Source organism: Hoplias malabaricus, chromosome 8 (assembly GCF_029633855.1).
Source record: "Hoplias malabaricus isolate fHopMal1 chromosome 8, fHopMal1.hap1, whole genome shotgun sequence".
Classification (NCBI taxonomy): domain Eukaryota; kingdom Metazoa; phylum Chordata; class Actinopteri; order Characiformes; family Erythrinidae; genus Hoplias; species Hoplias malabaricus.
The window spans coordinates 37,328,131-37,352,831 of record NC_089807.1 but is presented as its reverse complement, the minus strand read 5'-3'; the positions used below and the strand labels follow the sequence as shown (position 1 = coordinate 37,352,831).

The following is a 24,701-nucleotide window of genomic DNA, read 5'->3' as shown; positions in this document are numbered from 1 at the left end:
AGTGCTATCTGCATGTATACATTGTACAGGGTGAGTCAAAAGTTGCAAGACACCCTTTTATCTGCATACCCCAGCAAGTAAATTAGTGAAGGGGCTTATCTTTTAGGCTTTGTCCAGAACATGGCCACCATCTTAAAAGCCACCATACCGGATAAAGGGCAAGTTCTTCCAATGGGAAGGTGGTCAGGTACCATAGCAAAGAAATAAAAGGGACTTTTGACTTTATGTTTAATGACGTATGTAACTAATTACATAAGATGACAAATTCAAGACCCATGAATATGCAAGGTGAAAATGGCTACACATTTTGCCTGTCCACATGTGATCAGACCATTTGAGCCTGACGTTAATACTTGGCAAAAACTGGGCCATATAAACAGCAAGAAATTTGTCTAGTTTCCAAACAAAACAGTCCACTTGAAACAAGCCTCAGAGGGGATCAATTCTCAACAACAATTCCTTGCAGTCATTTTGACATAATAATATAGAAAAGAAGAATGATTAAGCATGTGCACCTTTTCCCTCCATGCGTTTGACCCTGTCAGAGCTGAAGCGACTACTTCGCAGCTTCTCTTCCAGGTCAAAAGTCCTCTTGCCCTCAATCTCATCATCAGAGATCCCGTCGTCATGGTAACGCCGTCGCGTTCCTGACCGCTGTGAAGAGGAGAATTTATTATTTTTTTTTTAATATTGACATAGTGAATGAATACATACTAAAGAACTCGTAATAAGCCTTTTTGGAAAATAACCATTGTATGCATTCATGACGAATTCATCTTTGTGCCATTGTAAATACCCCCCCACCCCAACTCTCTTTTGACACACAGTGAACAAACAATAAGACCTCCCTTCCTCACCCTTGCCTGTGTCTGCAGCTCTCAAGTGTCTCTATGGTGATGTTCCACTACTAGCCAATCACAAGCTCATTTCAACCCTGTCGTCACAACCACAGATGCAAGAGGAGAGGAAAGGAGGAGGAGGGGGGGGTGATCCAATAAAAGAATCTGGGCATGACTCTGCAACATCCTTGGACATCTTCCATAGCTGCTAATACAATATGCCAAATGCAGCTTCTTGTTATAGATCAACATATTTCAAGGCCTATTCTTGTGGTCAAATTTGATAGCAATGTTTTTATAAAGCCCATGCTCATTCATTTCTAACAAGTTCCAGCAGAAACACCTTCTGTGTTTATGTATTTTTAAAGTTTCTAATACACATACACACCAACTCTAAATTAGTCGTCATTACTTAACACACAATTTTCACAATATATCTGCAAGGAAATCTGGCCCGACAACTAAACTAGCATGCCTATAATCTGTCTCCTGTAATAATTTCCATGTAGTAAGTTATATACAATGCATACAACAAGGTCAAGGTAAGAAAATTTGAAACACCGAAGCCTTATTATATCATGAGCCTGCTCACAGATTACACTCAAAATAATCATGTCTAAAATCTACAGTCACTTTCACTATCCACCCTTAATTACAACCATTCACATTGCACAGTTCAGTGAGCAGCTCCGGTGCGGTTGAGCTGAAATGGGTCTCCAGGAACACAGTGTTCTTACTCAGGCAATGACAGACAGAACAATTATGGAGCAAACAGGAAAAGCACTCTGTCCACAGGTTAAAGATTGATTTGGTGTTCTGTAAAATGAAGGCAGGTACACCAGAATTAGGTGAATTGGACACAGATAAATGTGAAAACAAAGTAAAGGGAGAAGAAAGATTGAAGCCAGCACAGTAAGAAAAGGAGCACTGCAGGACAAGGATGGTAAAGCTTTTCCCATGTGATATCTAAGCCATCTGCTCCTCTGTCCTTTATTCAGTTTCCTATAGGCCTGAGACTGCAGTGCGCCTGGACATAGCCCTTGTGGGGGGCAATGAAACACTACACACCTCGCACCTTCAGTGTCACATCTTCATCCCTCTTCTTAGTCTTCCTCTTCCTCCCTCGCTTCTTGAACACCCGTCCATCTACAAGGATCAGTCTGTCCTCTCTAATCTCCATCTGCCTCTTTCCTTTCTTTCAGTGGAAAGACCTATGTATGGTCCGTCCTCTTCTTGTTATCCTTTTGCCTCTGCAGTGTCCCCTCCCTCCTACTCCCCACTCCTTCTGCATCTCAGCTCACATGGTTAGCTCAACCAATCAAATCATGCCTACTCTATCCCTTCTGTCTTCAAAAACAGATAAAACTGCTTACAGCATGTACAACCCCATCACCCAACTTGAACTTTCACGTTCTGTCCAATCATTTAATATAACACTACATATACCCCATGATCCTAACCTGTGGGGTATTAAAAATCACACGTTTTGATGTAATCACGGCAAGCTCACTCTTCAAAAAACAGTGGAATGTTTGCAAAGAGCAACTGTTTTCTCCACATAATACTAGCATTTATTGCTGTCTAAGGCCAAGAGAAACATAAGGTTAACAATGAGTTGTTTATATTTTCTGTACATCTCACACACTCTACACAGATTTTTTTTTTATATTATATTAGAACTAAAATAGTTTAGGCCAAATATGTAATACAGCACATAGAGGAACTTATTTTATTAACCCATAAGAAAATTGCTGTGCAGCACTAGCCCAGCATTATTTAAAAAAATAACAGATTATCAAGAATCAGTGACTTGACAAATTACATGTTTGTTGTGTAAAATACTAAATTTAAATAATTTGAACTGTTCTAATGGCCTTATGCAAGGTTTGTGAAATAGCTCATTTGAATACTGTGATAATGAGTTGAAGTTCCCTTTAATTCTTTCTTAGTGTTGATAATGAAACCAAACTTTCACTGTGCTTCAGTATTAAAGTGATTAAACCTTCACCTCTACCAACACCTGTACTCTTTAAATGTGGCAAACGGGAACACACGTTGATAGGGAAAGTTAATAAATATAATAAACACCCATTGCAGTCAATCTATACCTTCAACATAATAGCAAAGCATAACATATGCCTTCAAACTACAGAGACAAAAGTGAACCCATTATGGATTATGTTTGCTTTACATATGTGGCAGCAACAGGATTAGAAATATATATATCAATAGATATATATCAATGTATTACATACATCACTGTGGATATAGCATGTGTTCAGGGGTGTATTTGTGCATTGAAGCAACCTACCAGTCGTTTGCTGTACCGTGGTTTTGTATCTTCCATATCCAATTAATCTAATTCCCAGAGAATCCCCAAACTGCGTCTGTCAACACCGAGCTTCAAGCACCGCCAAACACGCACACACTCCCTAATGTTATCTAAAAGCTTCGTGACCATACAGTAAGCAGGACCAAAACTTTGTGTGAACGAATCAATACAATTAAACCTAGCTATCACTACAACACTTAAAAATGGACTTGCACTGTCCGATAACTTTCACTTCGTTAACGTTACAGGTACGTGGGTGAATCCCCATTGTTTAACTTCTTCCTTATTAGCTGGTTTTACTATAACGCCACAGCAACAAAATATTAAATCACCAAGCATGCTGTCCCCTCAGAAATAGACCCGTTTTATTGAATATTGACTAGCTACCCTCCAATGAAGTGAAGCATCGCTCCGCTCCAAACCAAAATTCCTATATTAGCTGGCTAGCTCGGTCACAGCTTTCGAGATGTCACTCCGAATTGAATTTATCCATGTCCCAATTTCGTTTACGTAAAAACGCTATCACATATCTCCGCAATTACTTATATAAAACCCAAACATGACCCTCCAGTTAAAATGTTAAACGGGAAACGTTAAAGTTAAAAAACGGGTTAAAATACACTGTCCGACTGCGCTAAGCTAGCGCTAGCTCCAGTTTCCAACGGTAAAGTTGTATTAAACTAAGCAACCCATTGTTATTTACAGCGAAATTCGCTAGTTCGGGATCCCTGTAAAACGGTCAAAATGATCATCTGTTATTATTATGGACTTTCCGATAACGTTTCTTTATCGAGTTTTTGACTGCAGGGGGGCGTTGTGTGTTGTAATCGCAGCCTCTCTCTGTGCATTTACGATAAAGTTAGCTGAACTGCTGAGCCGTTCGCCGCCATTTTCAAATCGTCATGAAAACTCCACCAGCAACGGCCGGGAGTCGAATCTAAAAAAAGAACCGATCATACAGATAATATTACTACACTACCAATGTTATAGGGTGGGTGTAGACTTGAGCAAATACATAAACCTTAAGGTTAAAAGCTTAAATTTAAGTCAACTTGGTTACTGTTTGTCCCCCACTGTTGAAGGCACGCTTTATTAGTTGCATTATATTTGTGAAACACCCTTGTACCTCTATTGTTTAGAATCGACTCGTCAAATTCCCCTTACCGAGAATAGAAATTGGAGTCGACTCCAAAAAAGTGATTGAACAGAAGAAGAGTCCGCTAGCTCTCCAAGAAGAACACGCCCATTGAGTGAATGGTCCAATGAAAAGCAAATGCGACACGCCGGGCGCAGTACTGATTGGTTAAACAAGATGTCAATCATCGACCGAGACTCGGTCACATACAATGCTCACGGACCAATAGTGCAAAAAACGAACAAAACAACCGCACTCTCATTGCGGGGCGACTCGTGTCAGTCAGTACAACATGCAGCTATTGGTTTTCAATAGAAGAGCCACAAAGACGTAGAGCTGAACTTTATAAACAGCGTTAAAAAGTGAAATAACATCGGACATAAACTGTGTAACCACGTCCTTTGATATTTACCTTGGTTCTCCCAGAGCTTAACGTCCGATCGTGTGCAGCCATGTTCTCATTTGGGCGCTGTTTAGTGCCCAGATCTACTGTGGAACTTCCTTTAGATGAGCCAGAGGAAAACGAGAATGAGTTCGGTTCATATTCACATCCTCAAAGACGCTGATATGGTATAAACCCTTTAAAGAACGTGAGCTCTCTTTGTAAGAGCTGAAAAGTCCGCATGGTCCCACGTCTGCCACACTACTGAGTTTATAACGAGGAAGTGAATGGGGATTGGTGCCCGGCCTGGACCTCAGCTCTGATTGGTTCAGGAGACTGTCCACCGGTAAACGTCCAAATTAATGCATGCTATATCTCTGTAGCTGAGATACAAAAATAGCAGACCTATTACTACCTAAATATAAATTTACTTTTACTACCTAAATATAAAAAAAAGTATGTAAAAGTAAATATACTAGGAAAAACAAAAACGTGAATGAATACTATTAATCTATACTTACATAGTATATACATGTGGCTTCATATTGGATATTACATTTATTTTATCCCTTATAAAATGTACATTTTATAAAAAGACATTTTAGATACAGCCTGTGCAGCAGGACAGTACGAAATGTGATGGGGAATGTACTGTTGTATATTCTCAAAATGGGTGTATTTTTAGACAGGTTAATCCTGCCAGGTACACACACACACACACACACACATATAGATATACACCAGAAGTTGCTTCAGATTCTGATTTCATCTACTGACACTATATTATATTACTAATTAAATTCCAATGAGCCAATTCTGCATGTGTCCTACACAAGTGTAAATTTTTTTTTCTCACAGCTACTGAAATTTTTGATATTATATATATATATATATATATATATGGCCCATGTGAGTAGGTGTGTGTGTGTGCTTAATTTGGATGAAATCCATTGTATTTAAAGGAGAATTCTACTAATTTGCTGATATTTCTGCATATATCTGTCACGGACATGTACACATTGCGAGTCATTGTTTGATGAGAAACAGTTAATTGCAAACAAATATACCAACTCAGATTTATTATATAATATTCATTTCTATCACATCTTTTAGTTTCATATCAAACCACACTGAATTTGCTTTCTAAAACTAATTATTCTAAATTGTTTTTAGAAATCAGAGGAACTCCCTTCATCAGTGAGGAGTTTGGTGCTTTCTCCTCATGTCCATGTGGGTGTCCTCCGGATGCTCCGGTTTCCTCCAACGGTCCAAAAACACATGTTGGTAGATGGATTGGCTAGTCAAAAGTATCCATAGGTGTGAGTATGTGAGTGAATGTGTTGTCCTGTGATGGACTGGTGCCCACTCCAGGGTGTGTTCCCAACTTGTGCTCAGTAATTCCAAACCCACCATGACCCTGAACTGGATAAGCAGTTACAGGCAATGAATGAATATGTATAAATATTAAAGATGACCCATCAGTACCTGCTACTGATAACAGGTTGTACATCAAATAAGTAAAAAACATCTTTGAAAAACTTAATATATCTACATTTACCTCCCTGAGCATACAACTTGACACAGTCATTCAGAATCATGTGTGGAGATTATGCTAACTAACTGGGCATGAAAAAAAAGCATTAGGCCTACAAAGACAGCCACTGAAAAATCAATTAAAAGTTTAGGACAATAAATAAATGCAAACAAGAAAAAAAGGTTTTGACATATACAAAGAGGGGAAATAAGAGCTTGTCAGTCTGCAGAGCCATCTGTTGACTGTCCTGATTGAAGATGAAGACTTGTAAATTGGTTTTGGAGCAGGTGACCTTTTCACCTGAGGAAAGTAAGCAAGAACAAATGTCACAGTTAAAAACTAAACCAATTATTTCTATTTCCCCATCTAATTCTCTTTTTAATGATTCTTTTCAAGCTCTACCACTGCTCTACAGATTGTATCAGATTTAAAATGTAAAATGCACTGATACTAAACCCCACAAAACACTAGAGAGACATACTACAAATATATCTGTAAGCAGATATTTATTCTATTAATATCTGCACAACTAAAAGTATTAGCATATAAAACAGAATTCCTACTTCAACCAGCTGTACACAAGGGCAGCAACGATGACCGCTAGAATCACGCAACACAATGTGATCATCATTTGCTTCTATAATGAGTCAGGTGAGATAGAATACAGACAAATGTGGAAAGATAGGGAATGTAGGAATTGGAGAAAGATAAGAACAAACAGAGGGAGAGAGTGAGGAAAAAAGGAGGAATATGGATAAAGGGAGAGTTTGATTTTGGACATAAATGCAAGGATAAACATGGGAATGGGAAATGAGAAAGAAAAACAAACGCATTTCAGAAGAAGGAAAAATAAAATGGTACAATCAAAGTTAAGCCTAGTATATTATTAAAAAAAACTATTTATTTAGAGTGAAAAGTCAGTTATAATATTTAGGTAATCAACAGAGATATCAACTCTACCTACTCTTCAGTGCCATTGATTGATCAGTATTGATCTTATAAAGAGAAACTGATCATAATGCTGCTTAAATAATTCCAGTCTGGAAGCAGCAGAGCATCACCAGTAGAGCAGTTTTACATGGGGCAAAATGATATTAAGTGCCCTGCCTAAGAACACTATCAGATATAATTCAGTCAATCCTTGGATCTGAGTCTGCATGCTTCTGATTTCTGGCTCCCCACTCCTAGCATTAGCCCAACCCATATCACTATATCAGCATTAATATAATTGTTTATATTTTTCTTTGCAAACTTACCCTGCGTGCTTCTTGCTGGAACTTGGCTGCTTTTTTGGTGTCTGCCACCGCTCGCTCCACGAAGCCCACTGACTGGTCCATGTTGGTTTCAATCCTGTCAATCATGCTTCCCTTTGAATGAAATAAAACATTACCCAGTGAGAACCAACATGAAACCTTACAAATGTTGACAAAATTACAAAAAGACCACCAAGATGACACATTTCATAAGATTTATTTAAAATATCTGAGTTGGTTTAAGTGGCCTACAGCTTTGCGGTGCGATAACAGAGTCTTGTTCCAGAATACCTGATTCTCCACCAACATGGCAATGTCCACAAACATGTCATGGAGCTCCTTAATGCTGCTCTCCAGTCTCATGATATCTTTATGTCTTGCTTCAATCTCACTCAAGGCCTGCTTGGAGATGCCAGAGTCCATGATCTACACACAGTGGTGAAATGTACAGTTTGGATGATTATAAATGTATGTACCTGGAGAGGTTTGCACGCACAACACATAGAAATCATAAAAAAGGCATGAAAAATCAGCTGAAATGAAAAACACACATTCAGGTTAAAAAGTGCACACACATACATACCCCTGCTGTGAAGACGGCTGCATTGCCACCGTCCAGCATCTCCTCCAGCTCCTCATCCGTAGTGCTTTTACCCGCTGTTGGGAAAGACGAAAAATACTACCAGTAATACTCATCACTAAGAAGTGTAATTAATTTCACTCAATCAACTCATGTTCAAGTTTGTATATTTATCTATCACCACGTCCTGAACACAAACTGAAATCTTCACTTTTAGGTTTAGTTTTATAGCATAACTTACAAGGTATGTTCACAAATAAAAATCTAATATAAAAGAGATTTTGTTTGTGAAATACATTGATGGGTGAATATTTGGAAGTAGGTGACTTACTGATTTCTAGCTGTCGCTGAATGCGTCCCTTGCTCTTCTCTCTGAACTCCATTTGTGCTTCATTATACTTGGTCATGACTTCCACAAATTTTCTTGCTAAAATAGCATGCTGAAACAAACAAATAAGTAATGAAAAGACAGATAAAACAATGATCGGCACAATATTTTTAAAACCAGCCCAGTGTAAACCTCATCCTCAGTTTACAGGCAGAGGAATTTTTCATCAATATTCTATAATGATTTATTGAAGTCGTTAATCTATTTTACTTAAAAAGTAAATGCATGCAATGGCTGTATGCCATTATCAGCAGTAAATCAGCAGACCGAACAACACTTGAAATGAGCCCTGTCCATAAAAACATATATTCCTTATATTAATAACTTAGGGTGACAGCATTTATTATGCTAATTTGTTACACCTCATTTTTACTGTATTTATTTAGCAAAAAACAGGTTAACGACTTCAACAGGTGAATTTTTACATACTGTGCTGAGGCAAATGCATGAAAGTAAAAGAAATCTGAAAGAAAAAAGTTACTGTGACACAACATGGGTCTTCTGATATGTGATATAACTTTATATAATATGTAATATATAATATAATAATATAATATGATATTATTTGAGCTTGAGCCTTTTCTATCATTTGTGAGCTACTAAGTCTTAATAAATAATTATCAAATACGACATTGATTGTTTAATCACAATTATTTGTATGTCAGTTTATTGCATACTTGAGACTTCTTTATCCTCAGGTCAGCAGAAACTCTCTCCTCTGTGTTTGATTCCAAGCTATGCTCAATGCCTATTAACAAGATAAATTACGCATTAGAGTTGCATGGCCTACATATTTCAACATAATTCATTCACTGTCTGTAACCGCTTATACTGTTCAGGGTCACGGTGGGTCCAGAGCCTACCTGGAATCACTGGGCGCAAGGCAGGAACACACCCTGGAGAGGGCGCCAGTCCTTCACAGGGTGACACACACTCACACATTCACTTACACACTCACACCTAGGGTCAAATTGTTTTTATTTATTTTTTTGAGTCGCCAATCCACCTACCAAGATGTGTTTTTGGACCATGGGAGGAAACTGGAGCATCCATACGGGCACAGGGAGAATTGCCTCACAAAGGCATTTGGTTAACATGGTAAAGAATTGCCTCAATAACCTGCCTTCCCTGTTTTTAAAATTAAATGAAACAGACACTCACTTTTTAACTTGTTGCGAGCATTGTTGGCTAATTTCTTGATCTCGTTTGTGATTGTCTCCATGTCATCTTGTGTCTCTGAGAGAGGGGAAAGAAAATGAAAGAATACAAACTACAAATGACTACAATGAGGTCTACAAACAAATGTTCAGTGAGTGAATTTCTGAAGGCCTGGACTAAAATGAAATGAATACAATGTGATAAACAAAACTGAAAAAGAAATAGTGAGAGATGAAAAAGGAGGTTTACTCTGATCTGATGTAGGTGCAGAGAGGATGACAGAATACAGGCGCTTTATCTCAGTCACATTTTCATCAACCTTATCGATACTGGTTCGGATGTCTTCGATCTGATTAAAACATGCGTACGGGTACACACACACACACACACACACACACACACACATACACACATACACACACACACACATACACACACACACACACACACACAAATAAAGCCTGAATAGTGAACCCTCCATAGAAAGTGAAAGTCCATAGAAAAGGTTCATATTATTTATGATGATTTACCTGAGTAAAGAAATCATCCATAAATTGTTTATTGTCCACCTGGATCTCCACATCATCCGGCGCTGTGTCTGTATTCTGTTGAAACATAGAGATGCATAGTTTAGCTTAGTCATAGCTTAGCGAAATTCAATACAAGTTTTCTTTCAAAGCAAGCAGAGACTTTAGATGGGCACAACAGTGAAACATCTCCCAGAATGTCAGTAGTGGGTAACTAAGCAGGTGAGGTGACCATATGCTGTTGGGCAACAAAAGACCTGAAGAAGGGGGAAAAGCCATGTCCCCCTTAATCTCCTATGACTAATGCCTCTCCTCTTTTTAGAATCACTCTACTTTAACTCTAAAAGGGAGCTTTGTAAATAATGTATGGTTTTTTATTTGTTTGTTAGTTTGTTTGTATTTCAACTGCATTTGTATGGTACTTTTTACGCAAAGCAGCTTTTAAAAGGAATCACTAATGCACATCATTGTTTTGGTATGTTACCAATGTTCATTTTTATTTAATGTCATTTTGAAAGTAATAATGCTAACATTAAATGAATTACTACATGTTTGCTCATTACTAAAACTGAAATTATGTGTTGTTGTTGTGTAAATACTTGTGCATTTGATTTTATATGTAATTTCTTATTCATTTATAGTAACCTTTTAAAAGATTAGGAAGTGGTTCCCTTCTCCTGTAATGACACCATTTTGAAAAATGTTTTAAAAACAAGGACAACATTTTGACTTGATTGGCCACAATCTATACACTCATTAATTTGCTTTAAAGGGAAATAAAGGGGAAAAAAACCCTTCATGTTCAGATGAGATGGTTGAAAATTTTCACTTTGATACTGCAGTGTCCTAAAAACTGTGTCAAACTGAGAAATACAGAGTGTTCTGACATCAAAAATTTAAGAAATCAATCCTGTCCATTTACAGGGCAAAGCTTTTGCGCTGCATGTGAGTGGTGGAGGGTTAAGTGGAGATACAGGCGTGGACTAATCGAATATTTCTAAATCCGCATGGGCAGGATGAAAGCAGAGGTGCAGTCTTAAGTTCATTTAGGGTATTGGGGTACACACCCACCGGAAAGTCGCTGGACTTACCCTTTAGTCTCAGTGGCTCTCACCTCCCAATCACAAGCTGCGAATTACGCGCGGCATCTATAAACGTTTATTTTTAACGTGAAATTTCATTGTAAATGCACTACAATAGTAAACTTCTTGTGTCATGCTTAAAACCACAAGTGAATCAATAAACTCAGGCTATAGAATATAATGTACAATCAACATTTCAAATGAATCTGATAATTGATTAAAGATACCGCTTGTACAACGGCGTTAGAGAAGTTGAAACACCTAACGGTAATTGGTGCCAGGGCTATTTTGAGAGGAACGTTTCTCTTACCTCTTTCAGTTGGGCCAGCCGGTCCTTCATTTTGCTGCTGTGTTTTGGACTTAACAAATTTCAAATACCAGTTTAGATAACAGTATAAAATGTTCAATAACTGGGCTCCGTCGTCAGGCGGGAAAAATGATGAGCAGCATATCCTTAATATCCCCCACCAACCAAACGCTCAACTGAACTTCAGCAGCTACCTCTACTAATTCTACGCTATTTCACACAAAGAGAGCAAATTAATAGGTTTCTACTGCGTAAAAAGAAGGTGGGAAAAAATTAAAAAAAAAACACCATCAATATGGCAGTGTCTTGTTGGACTGGTAGTTTTGCTAAGTCTATCCTCTCAGGGCGGATTAGAGCAGCAGTTGTGTGCGCTGAGAGTTAATCTCCCTTTTTCACCGCCACAAACTCACTGCGCAGACTCAGTAATCACACACACCAGTCCTCCCACATAGTCCCAGTCAAATAAATCACAACAGTGTTTCCCAGTTGAAACCCAGTCAGACCACACAAAAGCTTCCCCTAGTAGTCCCAGTAAAACTAATCACACGCCAATACTTACCAAAGAGTTTTAGTCAGACTAATCACATACTAGCTTTCCCAATAGTTCTGGTCATACTAATTACAAACTTGTTCTCCATTTTACAGTCCCAGTCACACTAATGACAGACCAGCCTGTGTTTTGACTGTGGGAGGAAAGCAGAACCCGCAAACTCAAGACTAAAACACCAAACTGAGACACGGTTTAAACACACAAACTCAGAACCGTGGAGCATGCTACCTGTGGCACCAACATGCTGCCCCTCACTCAGAAATATTACAATGAAGACCAATTTCTGCCACTTTATTAAAATACGATGGCAATAGCACTTAGAAATGATCATAAATACATTATAAATTTGACAGGTCTAAATAGTGAATTGTGTACTTGAGTATTTTGTGTCTAAAAGGGGTATATTCTGTATATAAAACACTGCTAAAGCTAGATATTAATGGTTATATCATTATCACAAAGTTACATTTAGAACTAATAACACATAAATGGAACTAAAAGCAAAATTTGGACAGAGCATTAATTTATTTTTCTTTTAAGGTCCACAAATATTTGTACAGTTCTTAAGGACACACAAACCCATCTGTCTTTGTCTTCGGCATATGAGAGTAACTCAAGTGGTGAACACCTTCATATTGCAATACACTTCAGAATTATTGTACAAGTAGACAGAATAAAGATTATGAAAACAGAAACAGGAGCCATTGTTTGAAACAAGAAGGTTTAGGGCTATGGCTGGTGCATCATAAGTTTCAGGTGTGTGGGGCTGGTTTGTTACTGTTACATCATTTTACAGCCTTGAGCATCAAGTGCATCTATACAATTTAAGGAATGCATCAGTCAGATGATACTAATGTTGCTAAAAATGAATGAAGGCAAATGATGCCATGATAATTAGTATCTGCCTGCTTCCTTTAAACTTTAATCATGCCAGAATGTTTGTTCAGACTTTTCCTTTAAAACACATGCAGACACGCTGGAGTAAAATTGGAAATTGTATAGTTTGAGCCTACGAAAACATAATGTGATCCACTCTGAGGTGCCCATATGGCCAGGTATACATACAGTATGAGAATGTGAGGTTGGTGAGCACATTTGGACAGTAAGGGTGTGTGTGTCAGTCAGTCAATCAGTCACTGTCTCTTTTTATATTGAAGTAAAGAAGAGCAATATTTTTTTAAAGCAGATATCTCAACATGGATCTATGATAGGGGGCTTGTAGTACTTTCTGGATGGAGTATTCCAGATGTACTGTAGCATTAAAATCATCTTTATATATTAAAGTATTTTAAATGATCATCATGCCACAATGGTGTTTGTATATGGGCCACTCAACACCGAACCGCAGTCATTAAGAACAGAATTTGCTATTGCTGAAGGTGAGTCAGTCCATGGTCAGTCAATGTGTATACAAAAGAAAGACAGCCTGTCTATCTATAGAGGTAGTCCGCCTGAATATTGGCAGCAATCTCAGTCTCCCATTTGTCACCATTATTGAGTAGCTTTTCCTTGTTATAGAGCAACTCCTCATGGGTCTCTGTAGAAAACTCAAAATTAGGCCCCTGAGGGAAAAAAAAGACAATGAATTAACACTGGTAAAGTGATGTTTAAAAAGTGTACATAAAATCCCACCAAGACATCATACACTAAAAGCATATAAAAAAACCTAACTATCAAAATAAGGACTACAATGACTACAACTACAAAGAAACTGATCAAATAGTGACACTTCTACAATACAATGCTCACCTCTACAATAGCATCCACAGGGCAGGCCTCCTGGCAGAAGCCACAGTAGATACATTTTGTCATATCAATGTCATAACGTGTTGTGCGCCTGCTGCCGTCAGCACGAGGCTCAGCCTCAATTGTAATGGCCTGATGAAAAATAACAAAAAATTTTACAGTGTAATATTTAGGAATGCACTGAATAAGTACAGAGAAACCTTGACTTACGCGTTAATCAACTTACAAATTTGTTAAAATATATCTACCTGGGCTGGGCAAATAGCCTCACACAGCTTGCAGGCAATGCAGCGCTCCTCTCCAGATGGGTATCTACGCAGAGCGTGCTCTCCGCGAAAACGTGGGGACAGTGGGCCTTTCTCAAATGGGTAATTAATTGTGGCAGGCTCACGGAACAGATAGCTCATAGTCATTCCCAAACCTAGAGTCAACACCACATGGTTTTCAGATTACTCATACGAAGAAACATGAGGCTAGTGCAGAACTGTTGTCAAAAAATGTTTTTTAACACATTTAAACAAGGCTGCTGACCTCGAAACAACTCTGTCCACAGCAGGGTCTGTGATGCTCGGTCTGTGATGGACTTCAGATCCGTGGGAAGTTCCTGAGCATTCACATATTCTGTGGACACAGAGGGCATGAGATTAACACAATTCTATTAATGCTAGTCGAGTTGTCTATGTTGACATATATGTGGGTTACTTACTGAAAGCCTGCCTGTGTGAAGATAAACTGAGAGGACGCACAAGGTTCTGGCCGGCCCCAAAGGTACCTACAAGAAGGGAAAACCAAAACCAAAAATGTAGAGGTTCTATGAGACAAAAAGGTATGCAAATTCTTCCAGAACTACAGTACTTTCAATGGGCGCAACCAATTAGTGCCTCTAATTAGTAACTACTGCAAATGTTAATATAAAAATTATACATGAATTAATCTATAGCAATGTGCTATTAGTCTCATGTGACCATTACACTGAACTAAGTATTCCTAATTAAGAATGAGAATATGTATGTAGTGCATGGCCAAAGCCAAACTTCACTAATGAAGGTATGAAACATAATAAAGCTGTTATCTTTTGAATCAAAGCTCACTACCAGAGATATATATGTTGTGAATAAGAAAGAAAATATGGAGTACTTAGGTTACATTCTTCTTATAATTGTCTTTCTTCTTATTATAAATAAAATTTCCTAAACATAATTGGAGTCAATTATTTGCCTCTTCAATATCTATAACAGGAAAATCATACCTGGCCGGGACACAGAGTAGAGGACACGTAGCGCCACAGACATCACGCCTGGACCTGTGCGCTGTGGTAAATTAAAGAGACCAAAATAAATATTTTTTTTAAATGTACATAGAGTGAGAAATGGCGGTTTGTGTTTCTATCCTATGGGCTTATACATGTTTTGTGTGCTTTTGGCCAGAGATACCTTTCTACAAACAACACTTGTGTGCAAAATTACACTACACATCTGGACTAAAGTAAAAGACACAAGGATTATTTTAATTAATGTTTTCTTGTACATTAAATCTCCATTCAGTTATCTGTTGACAAACTGCTGAGCAAATGTATAAAGGAGAATCACAGTTGCACATAATTTCATGGTTAAGATGTAAACAGTCATTCAGTTTATTACCTTTAAAAGCTAAGTGACAGAAATGTATCAAATGAAATACTTATGTAGATATTTCCTCTATTTTGACATGCTGTAGGATAGTATTTGAATAACATCTAAATTTTTAACACACAAGGTAAATCAGTACCCAAAGAAAACTATTTTTCTTTTACCAGTGTGTGTCCACTTACTGGCCACTGTATTAGACACACCTACATTAGTCCAAGTTGTAAAACCAATATCACAGACAGTTGACAATCTGTTGCTGAATGCTCACAGGACACTGCTAGCTAGATATTTTTGGCTGGTGAACAGTTCTCAGTCCTGCAGGGACATAGGGGTTTAAAAACTACAGCAGTACTACTGTGTCTGATCCATTTATAGACAAGCGCAACAAACATTATAATAATAAACCCAAATAATGTCTGCTCTGTAGTCCTGATCATTGAGGAATAGGGTGAAAGAGCTCTAACATAGTATGAAGATGAATATGGACTTCAGTCTGTAACTGAAAAAAAAAACAGTGCACCCACATGGTAAGTGGAGCTGATAAAATGGACAATAAATTAAGAATGTGTGTATGGAACATTTTTGCCAGGTAGTGTATATTGCATATTAAAAGACATAGGTAGCATTAAGTTCATTGGTGGTTGTGGACAGCAAATATAATGACTATGTTTATGCTGTAAACATTGACAGAAAACAAACCAGTTGGTAATTTACTAGGGTATAAATGCAAATGAAATAGTCTGAAAAAATTGTGTAAAGTGTTTAATTCCTATAAATTATAACTGTAACCAAGTAACACTTTTGCTAACTGTTCACTCGAAACAGGCTGAAACTTCCCTCATATCCGAATTTTCGGTTCCACCTTAAAGCCCTCACGTTGAGTCAGTTGCATCTAGCTCCACAGCGTTGGAGATACGCACCATTTAAGGTGGACCAGAAAGTTACAACAAAAACCAGGGGGTAAAGAAATGACCGTTGTTGTTCAGTACATACCGATTTACTGTGAAAATTGATGCCAAAAATTGTTAAAGTGCAGCCCTCAAATATTGAATAAGTAGAAAACACCTGTTTGTACGTTTTTGAATAAGCTCCAACAGCTACAAAGCAGCTACTGCTCTCTCAAGGACTTTCAATGTCTGCCATGCTCTTATTCTTATAACTAAAACCTCCTGTTCATTTGGAGCAGACGCGAAAGAGAGACCTGTTACCAAGACGTCTGACCAGGAAGTCATGATAAAACCCAAAGAATGAGTGTATGATTTTGAATTTAATCTCATTGACACTCACCAAGCGGTCGCTATTTGGCCTTCTGAACCAGAACAGCGGACGATTTAGGAAAGCACTTTCGCAGCGCCGGAAAAACGAAACGATCACGTGACATACATTTGCTGCAAAAACTCTAAAGTAAAAATTGATTTTGACAGCAATTAAAAATGTGTATACTCCCATAACTATTCTAAGTTCTCTAAATAAGGACTATGTTTATATGTTTGTAATAAGGACCTGTTTTTAGCTCTGACATGGGTCCCTCCCAATTTCCCAGAACAATTTCAGTTAGTGTGCCCACTAACATGTATTTGTACAGTGACATACATACATATATATATATATAATGTATAGCACAATGTATATAGTGCTAAAACATGTGTGATAATATATTTTCCCGCTAAATGTATGTGTGTGTGGGTGGGTGGGTGTGTTTCTCCATCTTTGATTTATTCCTTAAAAGAATATTCCTTAAAAGTTATTTTAAAATTATATTAAAATGTCTCCTGAATTAGTCCAAGTTGAAACACTCCTTAGAACTTAAGTATATATATATATATATATATATATATATATATATATATATATATATATATATATATATATATATATATATATATATATATATATATATATATAGTCTAAAAAGATATGGTGGTTAATATGTCTAAGAAAATGTGCAGATTTCCTCTACATCACAAGAGCCAGTTGAGCTGGGTGCTTTATATGTTGACTGAGATCTGTGTGAAAGAGAGTACACAATGAGGTAGGAAATGCTGAATAAGTAGTTTATAGATTATGCTTAATGAAGCAGGATAAGTTTAATGAAGGCAAGAGCTTCTATTTATTCCATGTGCGTAAATGTGTGCGTAGTTTTACTCACTCTGCAAGGGTTTGATCTTGTACCTGTTTTTCAGACTGTGGATTGCCAGGCAAGTTCTTCTTTTATAAAGTAAGTAATTAATATAGAAATTATTACATTTATTTTTATGTAAGCTGCACTTTTAATTGCAAAATCTAATAGTGGTCCAAAATTAAGCTGTGTTAACTTAAGGTTGTGCTTTCTTTTGTGACTATATATATATGTGTGTGTATGTGACTGGCAGCACAGTGTTGCATATGGTGGTGTCGTTGTCAGACAACTCCTGTGTCCTGGGGTTGTGGGTTCAATCCCCACTTTGGGTCACTGTCTTTGAGGAAATTGTTTTGTTCTAAAACAGTCCAAAACATGCGGGTTGGTGGACTGCCACTTCAATAGTTTCCATAGCTGTGAGTGTGTGATAGGATGAGTGTGTGATGCCCTGTGATGGACTGGTGCCCTGTCCAGTTGTGTCCCTGCCTTGCACCAGTGATTCTGGGTAGGCTCTGAATTCACCCTGACCCTAATTAAGTGCCAATGTGTATGTGTCGAATCACTTAAGCAGAACAATGCTGCAGTTCTATTATGAAAGGTACTACTGTGGGGTCACCTGCTTCTTTTAGAGTTATCTAATTGTTACTCATTTAAACCTCTACAAATTAGTTAAAATCTTATGTATTTTTAAAGACATGTTTTCTCTTTTAAAAAAGAAATAATAAAAAGAGTTTAAGAGCTAAAGTGGATTCATGATTAGTCTATTTTTGACATATTTTAATGCTATACCTTGGTGTTCTCTATATGCAACAGTGAATTGGACAACAAACCTAACGATCCTGGATGTGGGGCCCTGGACCAGTGTTGAGAAGCCATTGCTTGCAGTTATTCTCAGCATTGAGATGTTACTGGGCATTCTGGGAAATGGCCTTATTTTGTTTGTTAAAGCTGTGGTAAGAAAAATTACTAATTTTAATCACTACTCTCCATGAAAAAGTCTCCATGAATCTCCATGAAAAAGTCAAGCAAAGTGTGATATTTATTTTGTGGTACAAAGAAGCAGAAAAAAATTCAGCACTTACTTAATTACTCAATACTCAGTTAATATTTTCATTTTATAAATATTTTAATATTATGAATGTTAATATTTTCATCCATCTAATTCTAAATTTTATTATTTAGTGTAGTGTTGCTTATAGAATATATGAAAGGAAATGAAAAAAAATAAATAGTATTTAATCATTCTTAAATCGTCTATCTCAAATAGAACTGACAGTGAGCCGACGCTTAAAATCTGCAGTACTGCTGTGTCTAATCCACTTGTAACAACCATGTCAGTGTCACTGCAGTACTGACAATCATCCATCACCCAAATCATACCTGCTCTGTGGCGGTTCTGACCACTGAGGAGCAAAGTGGAAGGGGTCAAACAAAATAAGCAGAGCAACAGATGGACTACAGTCTGTAACTGTAGAAATATAAAGTGCTCCTGTACAGTCAGTGGAGCTTAGAAAATGGACAGTTAGTGTAGAAACAAGGGGGTGGTCATAATGTTATGGGTGATTTGGTGTAAATGACCAATTTATTCCTAAGTCCTCAAGTTGATTTCAAATGGAGCGCTGTTTTTAGTATTGTATTTATACCTAGGTATTTAGTTTATTTAGTTGTTTTAGCTCGGACCGGTCACATTGTACATCATTCAATTAATGTATAAGATCCATTCTGGAACCTGGCAGTGCAAATATTAAATAATCATGATTAAACAATTTATTAATAGTTTATTTATTTATTTGATTTATTCTGAATATTTGAAAATTCAAGTAAGCATAGAAGTCTTATATGAGTTATGCAAAATTCCTCCTGTCACTTCTGAGGTAAAAGCCTTAATGTAAAGATATTTTAATATTTAGCAATATGTTTTTATTAATAATAGACATGATTTCTGAAAGGGCGGCATGGTGGCGCAGCAGGTAGTGTCCCAGTCACACAGCTCCAGGGGCCTGGAGGTTGTGGGTTCGATCCCAGCTCCGGGTGACTGTCTGTGAAGAGTTGGTGTGTTCTCCCCGTGTCCGTGTGGGTTTCCTCCGGGTGCTCCGGTTTCCTCCCACAGTCCAAAAACACATGTTGCAGGTGGATTGGCGACTCGAAAGTGTTCGTAGGTGTGAGTGAATGTGTGTGTGTCTGTGTTGCCCTGTGAAGGACTGGCGACCCCTCCAGGGTGTATTCCCACCTTGCGTCCAATGATTCCAGGTAGGCTCTGGACCCCCCGCGACCCTAAATTGGATAAGCGGTTACAGATAATGGATGGATGGATGATTTCTGAAAGTGTATTTTGTACTATTTCAATAAATATCATTTTTATTTCCACTCTCTTCCACAGTGTAGGGATCAGTTTGAGTGTGTTCACTGGATGCCGTTTGTCAGCCTCACACTCTCTGATTTCTGCTGTGCTGTGCTGATCATATCTGGTTCCTTATTGGCCATCTTGAACGGGGGTCAGACGTCACCATGGTGTGAAGTGGTCAGCCTATTTAAATTCACTTTCATCACATCATCCATCGGAAGCATAGGTGTGATTTACATTTTCCTAAACTACAAAGTCACTGCTCTTTTCAGTTTAAAGTTGTCCTAACATGAATAGAAGGGATGTAGGTGCAGTGTATTTCATTATTTGAAGATAATCGAAATCACAAATAAAGTAATTAAATTTGAAGAGCTATGATCAAAAAGTTTGACCCAAACTCTTTGGGATATTTCAGGTATTTTTTTTTTGTAAAGACCGCACCTAGTGCCATTTTCCTTAATTAATTATCTATAAAAATGAAATAACAATTTAATATTTATTTAATTCATATTCATGTTTTCAAATATTTACTTGTATTCTGGTGTAAACAATATCACTTGTTGAAATTTTTAAAATATTCAGTTCCTTTAAGTAATTAATTCACTCCTTAGCCTTTCCTTTCCTGTCTGAATTACAGCACTCATTTGTGTCCAACAATTCCTGGACAAAGACTCCAAAGGAAAACGCCTGTCCATCATCTTGGCAATGGCATGTTTGGGCTCATGGTTGATGGGTGTTGTGTTTGGGATTGTGCCAGTTGTCTATGACTGGGTCAGGTGAGAATTATAAATGAGGAGCAGTATATGGCTTGAGAAAGTTTTAAAAAATGACTATAGTAAAGGTACAGTCAGATACTGCAGCTGGGTCACTCAGCAGGTTGTATTTATTCATTCATTATCTGTAAGCTTATCCAGTTCAGGGTCGCGGTGGGTCCAGAGCCTACCTGGAATCATTGGGCGCAAGGCGGGAATACACCCTGGAGGGGGCGCCAGTCCTTCACAGGACAACACACACATTCACTCACACACTCGGACACTTTTGAGTCACTTTTGCGACACTACCTGCTGCACCACCCAGGTTGTAGTTAGTATATTACACCTGTGATGGACTGGTACCAGTCTTGTGTCCATTTTTGTCATACACGCAAAGTTTCTTATTGGGTTCTAGACCCTCTGTGACCCTGACCAGGATGAAGCAGTTGCAGAGCTTTAATGAATAAATAAATATTGAATTATACATCCGCAAGATACCGTGTCTTCCATTGCACTGGTGAACTACCCTGTAAAAGTCATTATAGACATGTATTTAATTAAAACTTAAAATGTTTTTTTTTAATTACATTAAAGTACATGTTATTTGTTTTTTGATATAAAATCTTATTCAGATGCCTCAAAAATTAGTATCAGCATTACAGCTCCTGTTCTTTTCAGGATTTTTGCTATCACGTTTTCTTGCAAGGATGATTTTTCCCAACTAAAAAGTCCAGTCTGAGAAGTTGTTTACAATACCTACTACTAGAACCTAATAAGAAATTTAGACACAACAATCCATAAAACCTTTTCCAGTTTTGGTGCCGAGGCCTAGTTCCAAAATCTCTTCATTTTTCTCCAATGTCTTTACTCATTAATGTGTCCTTTCAGACCCGTAGTCTTAAGTTGCCTTCTATTTTTTCATAAAACAAGAGTGAAGATTTACTTCTTTTCCCCTATCTCTCAAAAGCAAAGTTACTACATTGTTGTGGTAATTTGACTGACTAGGTTTACCCAGTGATCACAAGTCACTGAAATAGTGGAGCATTTTGTTAACTGACATCTAAATGTTCCTCCCATGTTAGGTATGATCATTCGGAGATGCTGTGTGCTGTGTTCTGGGAAACCAGTTACTCGGACATGTTGGTCTACATCCTTTGTGCATTCTCTTTAGCCATATTCCCTCCTCTCCTCATCATCCTCACCTGCTGCCTTTTGACATTTGCTGGATATAGAAAGAACTGTGTCAGGTGAGTTCTGAATAAAAAAATATAAATAATAAAACTGATCCAAATATTCATTCATTATCTGTAAGCGCTTATCCAGTTTAGGGTCGCGGTGGGTCCAGAGCTTCATACGCATTCATAAGCCACACTGAACTCTCCCCCAAAGACTTCTGAGTTCACCTCCTCATTTCAGCCTCTACGGGCATGCTCCGTACTAGCAAATGTCAAGATTGTATAGCTGTTATTCCAAAACACTACACTCGCCACATACCAGCTGTTAGGTAGGGAGGAGACAAGAGGAAAGGTCTGAGCCAATTATTTAAGATGGGGATGTTCTGGATGTTCTTGGCCACTGTACCAGTTTATCCAGACATCAGTGAAAAACCCCTACACGTTTTTGTGGAAATGTGCAGGGATCATTCATGGCCACAGAGCCTCAGTTTTATGTCCAAAGGGTAGTGCCATTTTATTTAGTACAGTGTCCCTGTCACAGCACTGAGGCATTGGGATCCACAGAGTCCACAGAGAAAGCGTGACCTGTTGGCTCCCCAACACCCTCCTCCAGCAGCCACCCAAGCTTTCTTAGGTCCCACCAAGTCCTGGCCAGGCCCAAAAGTGCCCGTCTCCTGTGGAGGTGTGAGTACTGATCAAGTCCTGCAACTGCTGGCCACAATGTGAAAAACCTTTCAAATTTCTCACATTTAAAATATAAATTAACAAACAAACAAATAAAACCAAGGGCCTTTGTCTCTAGTGAAGCACTAAACACCTCAGTTTGGAGCAGGAACTTCATTTTAAAACTGTTCCTAAATCAGTTTTAAGTATGTATTGATATATTTACTGAAAGGAAATGACTGCTGCTGAGATTTAAACGCTTTCCTCCGTCTCCTGTCTTTAGCTCTTCGGATCTGTCCTCCATCACTCCTTTACTGGTGTGCTCCTATCTCATCTGCTACACTCCGTTCACAGTATCAGAGGTGAGAAGACTGTCACATTAAGAGGGTCCATAGAGCAGAAGAGTCTTTGAAGGTGTAGAAACATAAATGAACAGCCACATATTGTAGATGGATTGTGATTTATTATTTGGTCACATTACTGGACATTGCTCTTTCAGATTAATAATGATTAAAAGCTAATTCCACCGAGGGCCCAGATTTCAGTAATTATATTTAAAGAATCAGCCAGTGTTTTGAAATGGAATTCACAGTGTTTAATGCCTCTGGAAGCTAAATAACAGGACATTTTTACAAAATAGATACAGAAGTTATTATTAAAATATAATAATTAAGACAGGGTGTTGCAATATATTGCCATTTTCTAATGTCCATTTTATCAGAAGATAAAAATCAGTCTGTAAATGTAGAATTAAAAAGTGCTTCTAAAATGGACGATGAGTGTAGAAGGCTGATCTGTGCATATAGATTTACAGGTTGTTTTTGATAGTTTGAATAGTTTTTGGCCATAATTGTATTCCCCCCACTGTAAAGAGTAAAAAAGTCAAGACTCATTATTTAAACTTCTTAACAATAAACAATTCCCAATAATCTTTCTCTGAATAGTTGTTTACATCTCAACCATGAAACTGTACAGATTTTAAAATAAGTTTAATTTCTCTTCAAATTAAGTCAGGTTTCAAAAATTACACAAAACGCAAACATTACATGAAATGCCAAAAAGTGCCAAAAATTACTTTATACCCCAGTTTTTCCATCATTATTTTTCTGAACTCCCCCATCACACATATTGCCACCAACACTGGGAGGTTGAGGAGAAGTCCATGCTTCATCTGAGACATGTGATGTCAGACACCATTACTTCTGGCATTGCTGCTAATGCTCCATCCCTGACACGTCCCACATGCCAGAATAGAGCAGACTGCCCAAATATGTCTCCAGCTGACAAATACCTGCGCTTGCTGGTTTTGCTCTATGTGATGAAGGGAGGGAGAGGGCAATCAGACCCCCAGTAACACTGAGGTCAGCTGTGTTTTCTTAGGACACAGACTAGGACCGCTGAGGCATTACCAAGGATCAAAAGTGACTTGGCGATGGTAGGGAGCTCCCTCAGGAACCCTGAGTAATGCTCATGCAGAACAATATTTAACCTCTTCTTCCAGTAAAAAAAACGTATTTTATACGTTATGTTTCATCTTTAATTACATGTATAAAAATATAAATCTGGAATATGCCTTAGAATATGCGGAGGATGACTGACATTCCACCATTATTAATGATTCTTTTGAGTATCACAGTAACATCAAAACTAAATGTACTTTACTTTTATTGTAGCTAATTCTGCTTGGGAAGCTGGACCTCACACCATCTCCTAACTGGCTGAGAACACTAGCTTCAGTGATGGCGTATCTGGACTGCATTTTAAACCCCATCATCTACTGCACCAACCAAGGCTTTAGAGAGGCACTACTGGCCGTGCTGTGGAACAGCAGAAAGTCAAGCTTCCCTGAGCCAGTCCTGACCTGCATAAAAAAGCTAGAGATATAAGACTAAAAAGAAATTTAAAAACAAACATTTAACTGTTTGTGAATTGGAAATTTGTGAATGCCTACTTCGTAGTGTAAAATTATATTGCAAAAAAAATTAAGATAATTGATAGCACTGGGTAACAAAATCGCAGCTGAACTCTTCAATTGTAACGGCTGCATCAAAGACATGGAAATACCTACTGCATTGGAGGGACCATTCTCCGGGCTGAAGCATGTAGCTACTGTTAACAATCCTTTCACGTAATTAATAAAATAACACTCTGACTTAACGTCAAATATAGTTTTGGTTAATGGACTCATTATTTCATCAAAGCATCAC

At 37.9% G+C, this 24,701-nt stretch overlaps 4 protein-coding genes across 11 annotated transcripts in view; 1 reads left to right on the top strand and 3 right to left on the bottom strand.

Annotated features, from left to right (window-relative positions):
• Positions 1 to 4,934, bottom strand: part of kdm2aa (lysine (K)-specific demethylase 2Aa) — a 16,891-nt gene extending 11,957 nt beyond the window's left edge. For 2 of the 5 annotated variants that reach the window (XM_066678705.1, XM_066678706.1), the window contains exons 1-2: positions 3,151 to 4,025; positions 516 to 654 (exon numbers count right to left, since the gene is read on the bottom strand). In XM_066678705.1, coding sequence (XP_066534802.1) covers positions 516 to 654; positions 3,151 to 3,186 — 175 coding nt within the window. In that variant the 5' untranslated portion in view covers positions 3,187 to 4,025. Of the gene's footprint in view, positions 1 to 515; positions 655 to 1,907; positions 2,035 to 3,150; positions 4,026 to 4,718 lie in introns of those variants that run through there. The other 3 variants (XM_066678703.1, XM_066678704.1, XM_066678707.1) reach the window with 3 other exon arrangements.
• Positions 4,935 to 5,764: 830 nt separating this feature from the next.
• Positions 5,765 to 11,883, bottom strand: stx3a (syntaxin 3a). 3 transcript variants are annotated; one of them, XM_066678862.1, is made up of 11 exons: positions 11,521 to 11,883; positions 10,132 to 10,206; positions 9,851 to 9,950; positions 9,605 to 9,679; positions 9,121 to 9,191; positions 8,387 to 8,495; positions 8,059 to 8,132; positions 7,767 to 7,901; positions 7,479 to 7,589; positions 6,786 to 6,859; positions 6,383 to 6,522 (listed from the first exon to the last, which is right to left on the bottom strand). In XM_066678862.1, the coding sequence occupies exons 1-11, from the start codon at positions 11,548 to 11,550 to the stop codon at positions 6,519 to 6,521; spliced, it is 858 nt and encodes a 285-aa protein (XP_066534959.1). In that variant the 5' UTR covers positions 11,551 to 11,883; the 3' UTR covers positions 6,383 to 6,518. The 3 variants fall into 3 exon arrangements, with proteins under 3 accessions (XP_066534958.1, XP_066534960.1, XP_066534959.1); XM_066678861.1 differs by lacking the exon at positions 6,786 to 6,859 and having other exon boundaries at positions 5,765 to 6,522; XM_066678863.1 differs by lacking the exons at positions 6,786 to 6,859; positions 11,521 to 11,883 and adding an exon at positions 10,774 to 10,848 and having other exon boundaries at positions 5,765 to 6,522.
• A 538-nt stretch (positions 11,884 to 12,421) lies between these two features.
• ndufs8a (NADH:ubiquinone oxidoreductase core subunit S8a) lies at positions 12,422 to 16,822 on the bottom strand. 2 transcript variants are annotated; one of them, XM_066679185.1, is made up of 7 exons: positions 16,435 to 16,642; positions 15,063 to 15,123; positions 14,520 to 14,585; positions 14,345 to 14,434; positions 14,062 to 14,234; positions 13,817 to 13,945; positions 12,422 to 13,629 (listed from the first exon to the last, which is right to left on the bottom strand). In XM_066679185.1, the coding sequence occupies exons 2-7, from the start codon at positions 15,103 to 15,105 to the stop codon at positions 13,498 to 13,500; spliced, it is 633 nt and encodes a 210-aa protein (XP_066535282.1). In that variant the 5' UTR covers positions 15,106 to 15,123; positions 16,435 to 16,642; the 3' UTR covers positions 12,422 to 13,497. The 2 variants fall into 2 exon arrangements, with proteins under 2 accessions (XP_066535282.1, XP_066535280.1); XM_066679183.1 differs by lacking the exon at positions 16,435 to 16,642 and adding an exon at positions 16,729 to 16,822 and having other exon boundaries at positions 12,423 to 13,629.
• A 1,329-nt stretch (positions 16,823 to 18,151) lies between these two features.
• si:dkey-9i23.8 (formyl peptide receptor-related sequence 6) lies at positions 18,152 to 24,389 on the top strand. The gene is made up of 7 exons (XM_066678278.1): positions 18,152 to 18,158; positions 18,374 to 18,513; positions 19,941 to 20,130; positions 20,542 to 20,680; positions 21,739 to 21,903; positions 22,778 to 22,856; positions 24,168 to 24,389. The coding sequence occupies exons 1-7, from the start codon at positions 18,152 to 18,154 to the stop codon at positions 24,378 to 24,380; spliced, it is 933 nt and encodes a 310-aa protein (XP_066534375.1). The 3' UTR covers positions 24,381 to 24,389.
• The last annotated feature ends 312 nt before the right edge of the window (positions 24,390 to 24,701 follow it).

What these genes read in the sequence shown, in the direction of transcription:
- stx3a (XM_066678861.1), bottom strand. Translation starts at nt 11,550, where the DNA reads ATGAAGGACCGGCTGGCCCAACTGAAAGAG. An exon ending in GGCTGGCCCAACTGAAAGAG is followed by an intron (nt 10,207 to 11,520) that starts GTAAGAGAAACG and finishes ATGTTTCAACAG; the next exon opens with AATACAGACACAGCGCCGGA. An exon ending in TCAGCGACAGCTAGAAATCA is followed by an intron (nt 8,133 to 8,386) that starts GTAAGTCACCTA and finishes CTTTCCCAACAG; the next exon opens with CGGGTAAAAGCACTACGGAT.
- ndufs8a (XM_066679183.1), bottom strand. Translation starts at nt 15,105, where the DNA reads ATGTCTGTGGCGCTACGTGTCCTCTACTCTGTGTCCCGGCCAG. An exon ending in TTCACACAGGCAGGCTTTCA is followed by an intron (nt 14,435 to 14,519) that starts GTAAGTAACCCA and finishes CTGTGTCCACAG; the next exon opens with AATATGTGAATGCTCAGGAA. An exon ending in AGGCTATTTGCCCAGCCCAG is followed by an intron (nt 13,946 to 14,061) that starts GTAGATATATTT and finishes ATTTTTCATCAG; the next exon opens with GCCATTACAATTGAGGCTGA.
- si:dkey-9i23.8 (XM_066678278.1), top strand. An exon ending in TTTTGTTTGTTAAAGCTGTG is followed by an intron (nt 18,514 to 19,940) that starts GTAAGAAAAATT and finishes TCTCTTCCACAG; the next exon opens with TGTAGGGATCAGTTTGAGTG. An exon ending in TATAGAAAGAACTGTGTCAG is followed by an intron (nt 21,904 to 22,777) that starts GTGAGTTCTGAA and finishes TCCTGTCTTTAG; the next exon opens with CTCTTCGGATCTGTCCTCCA.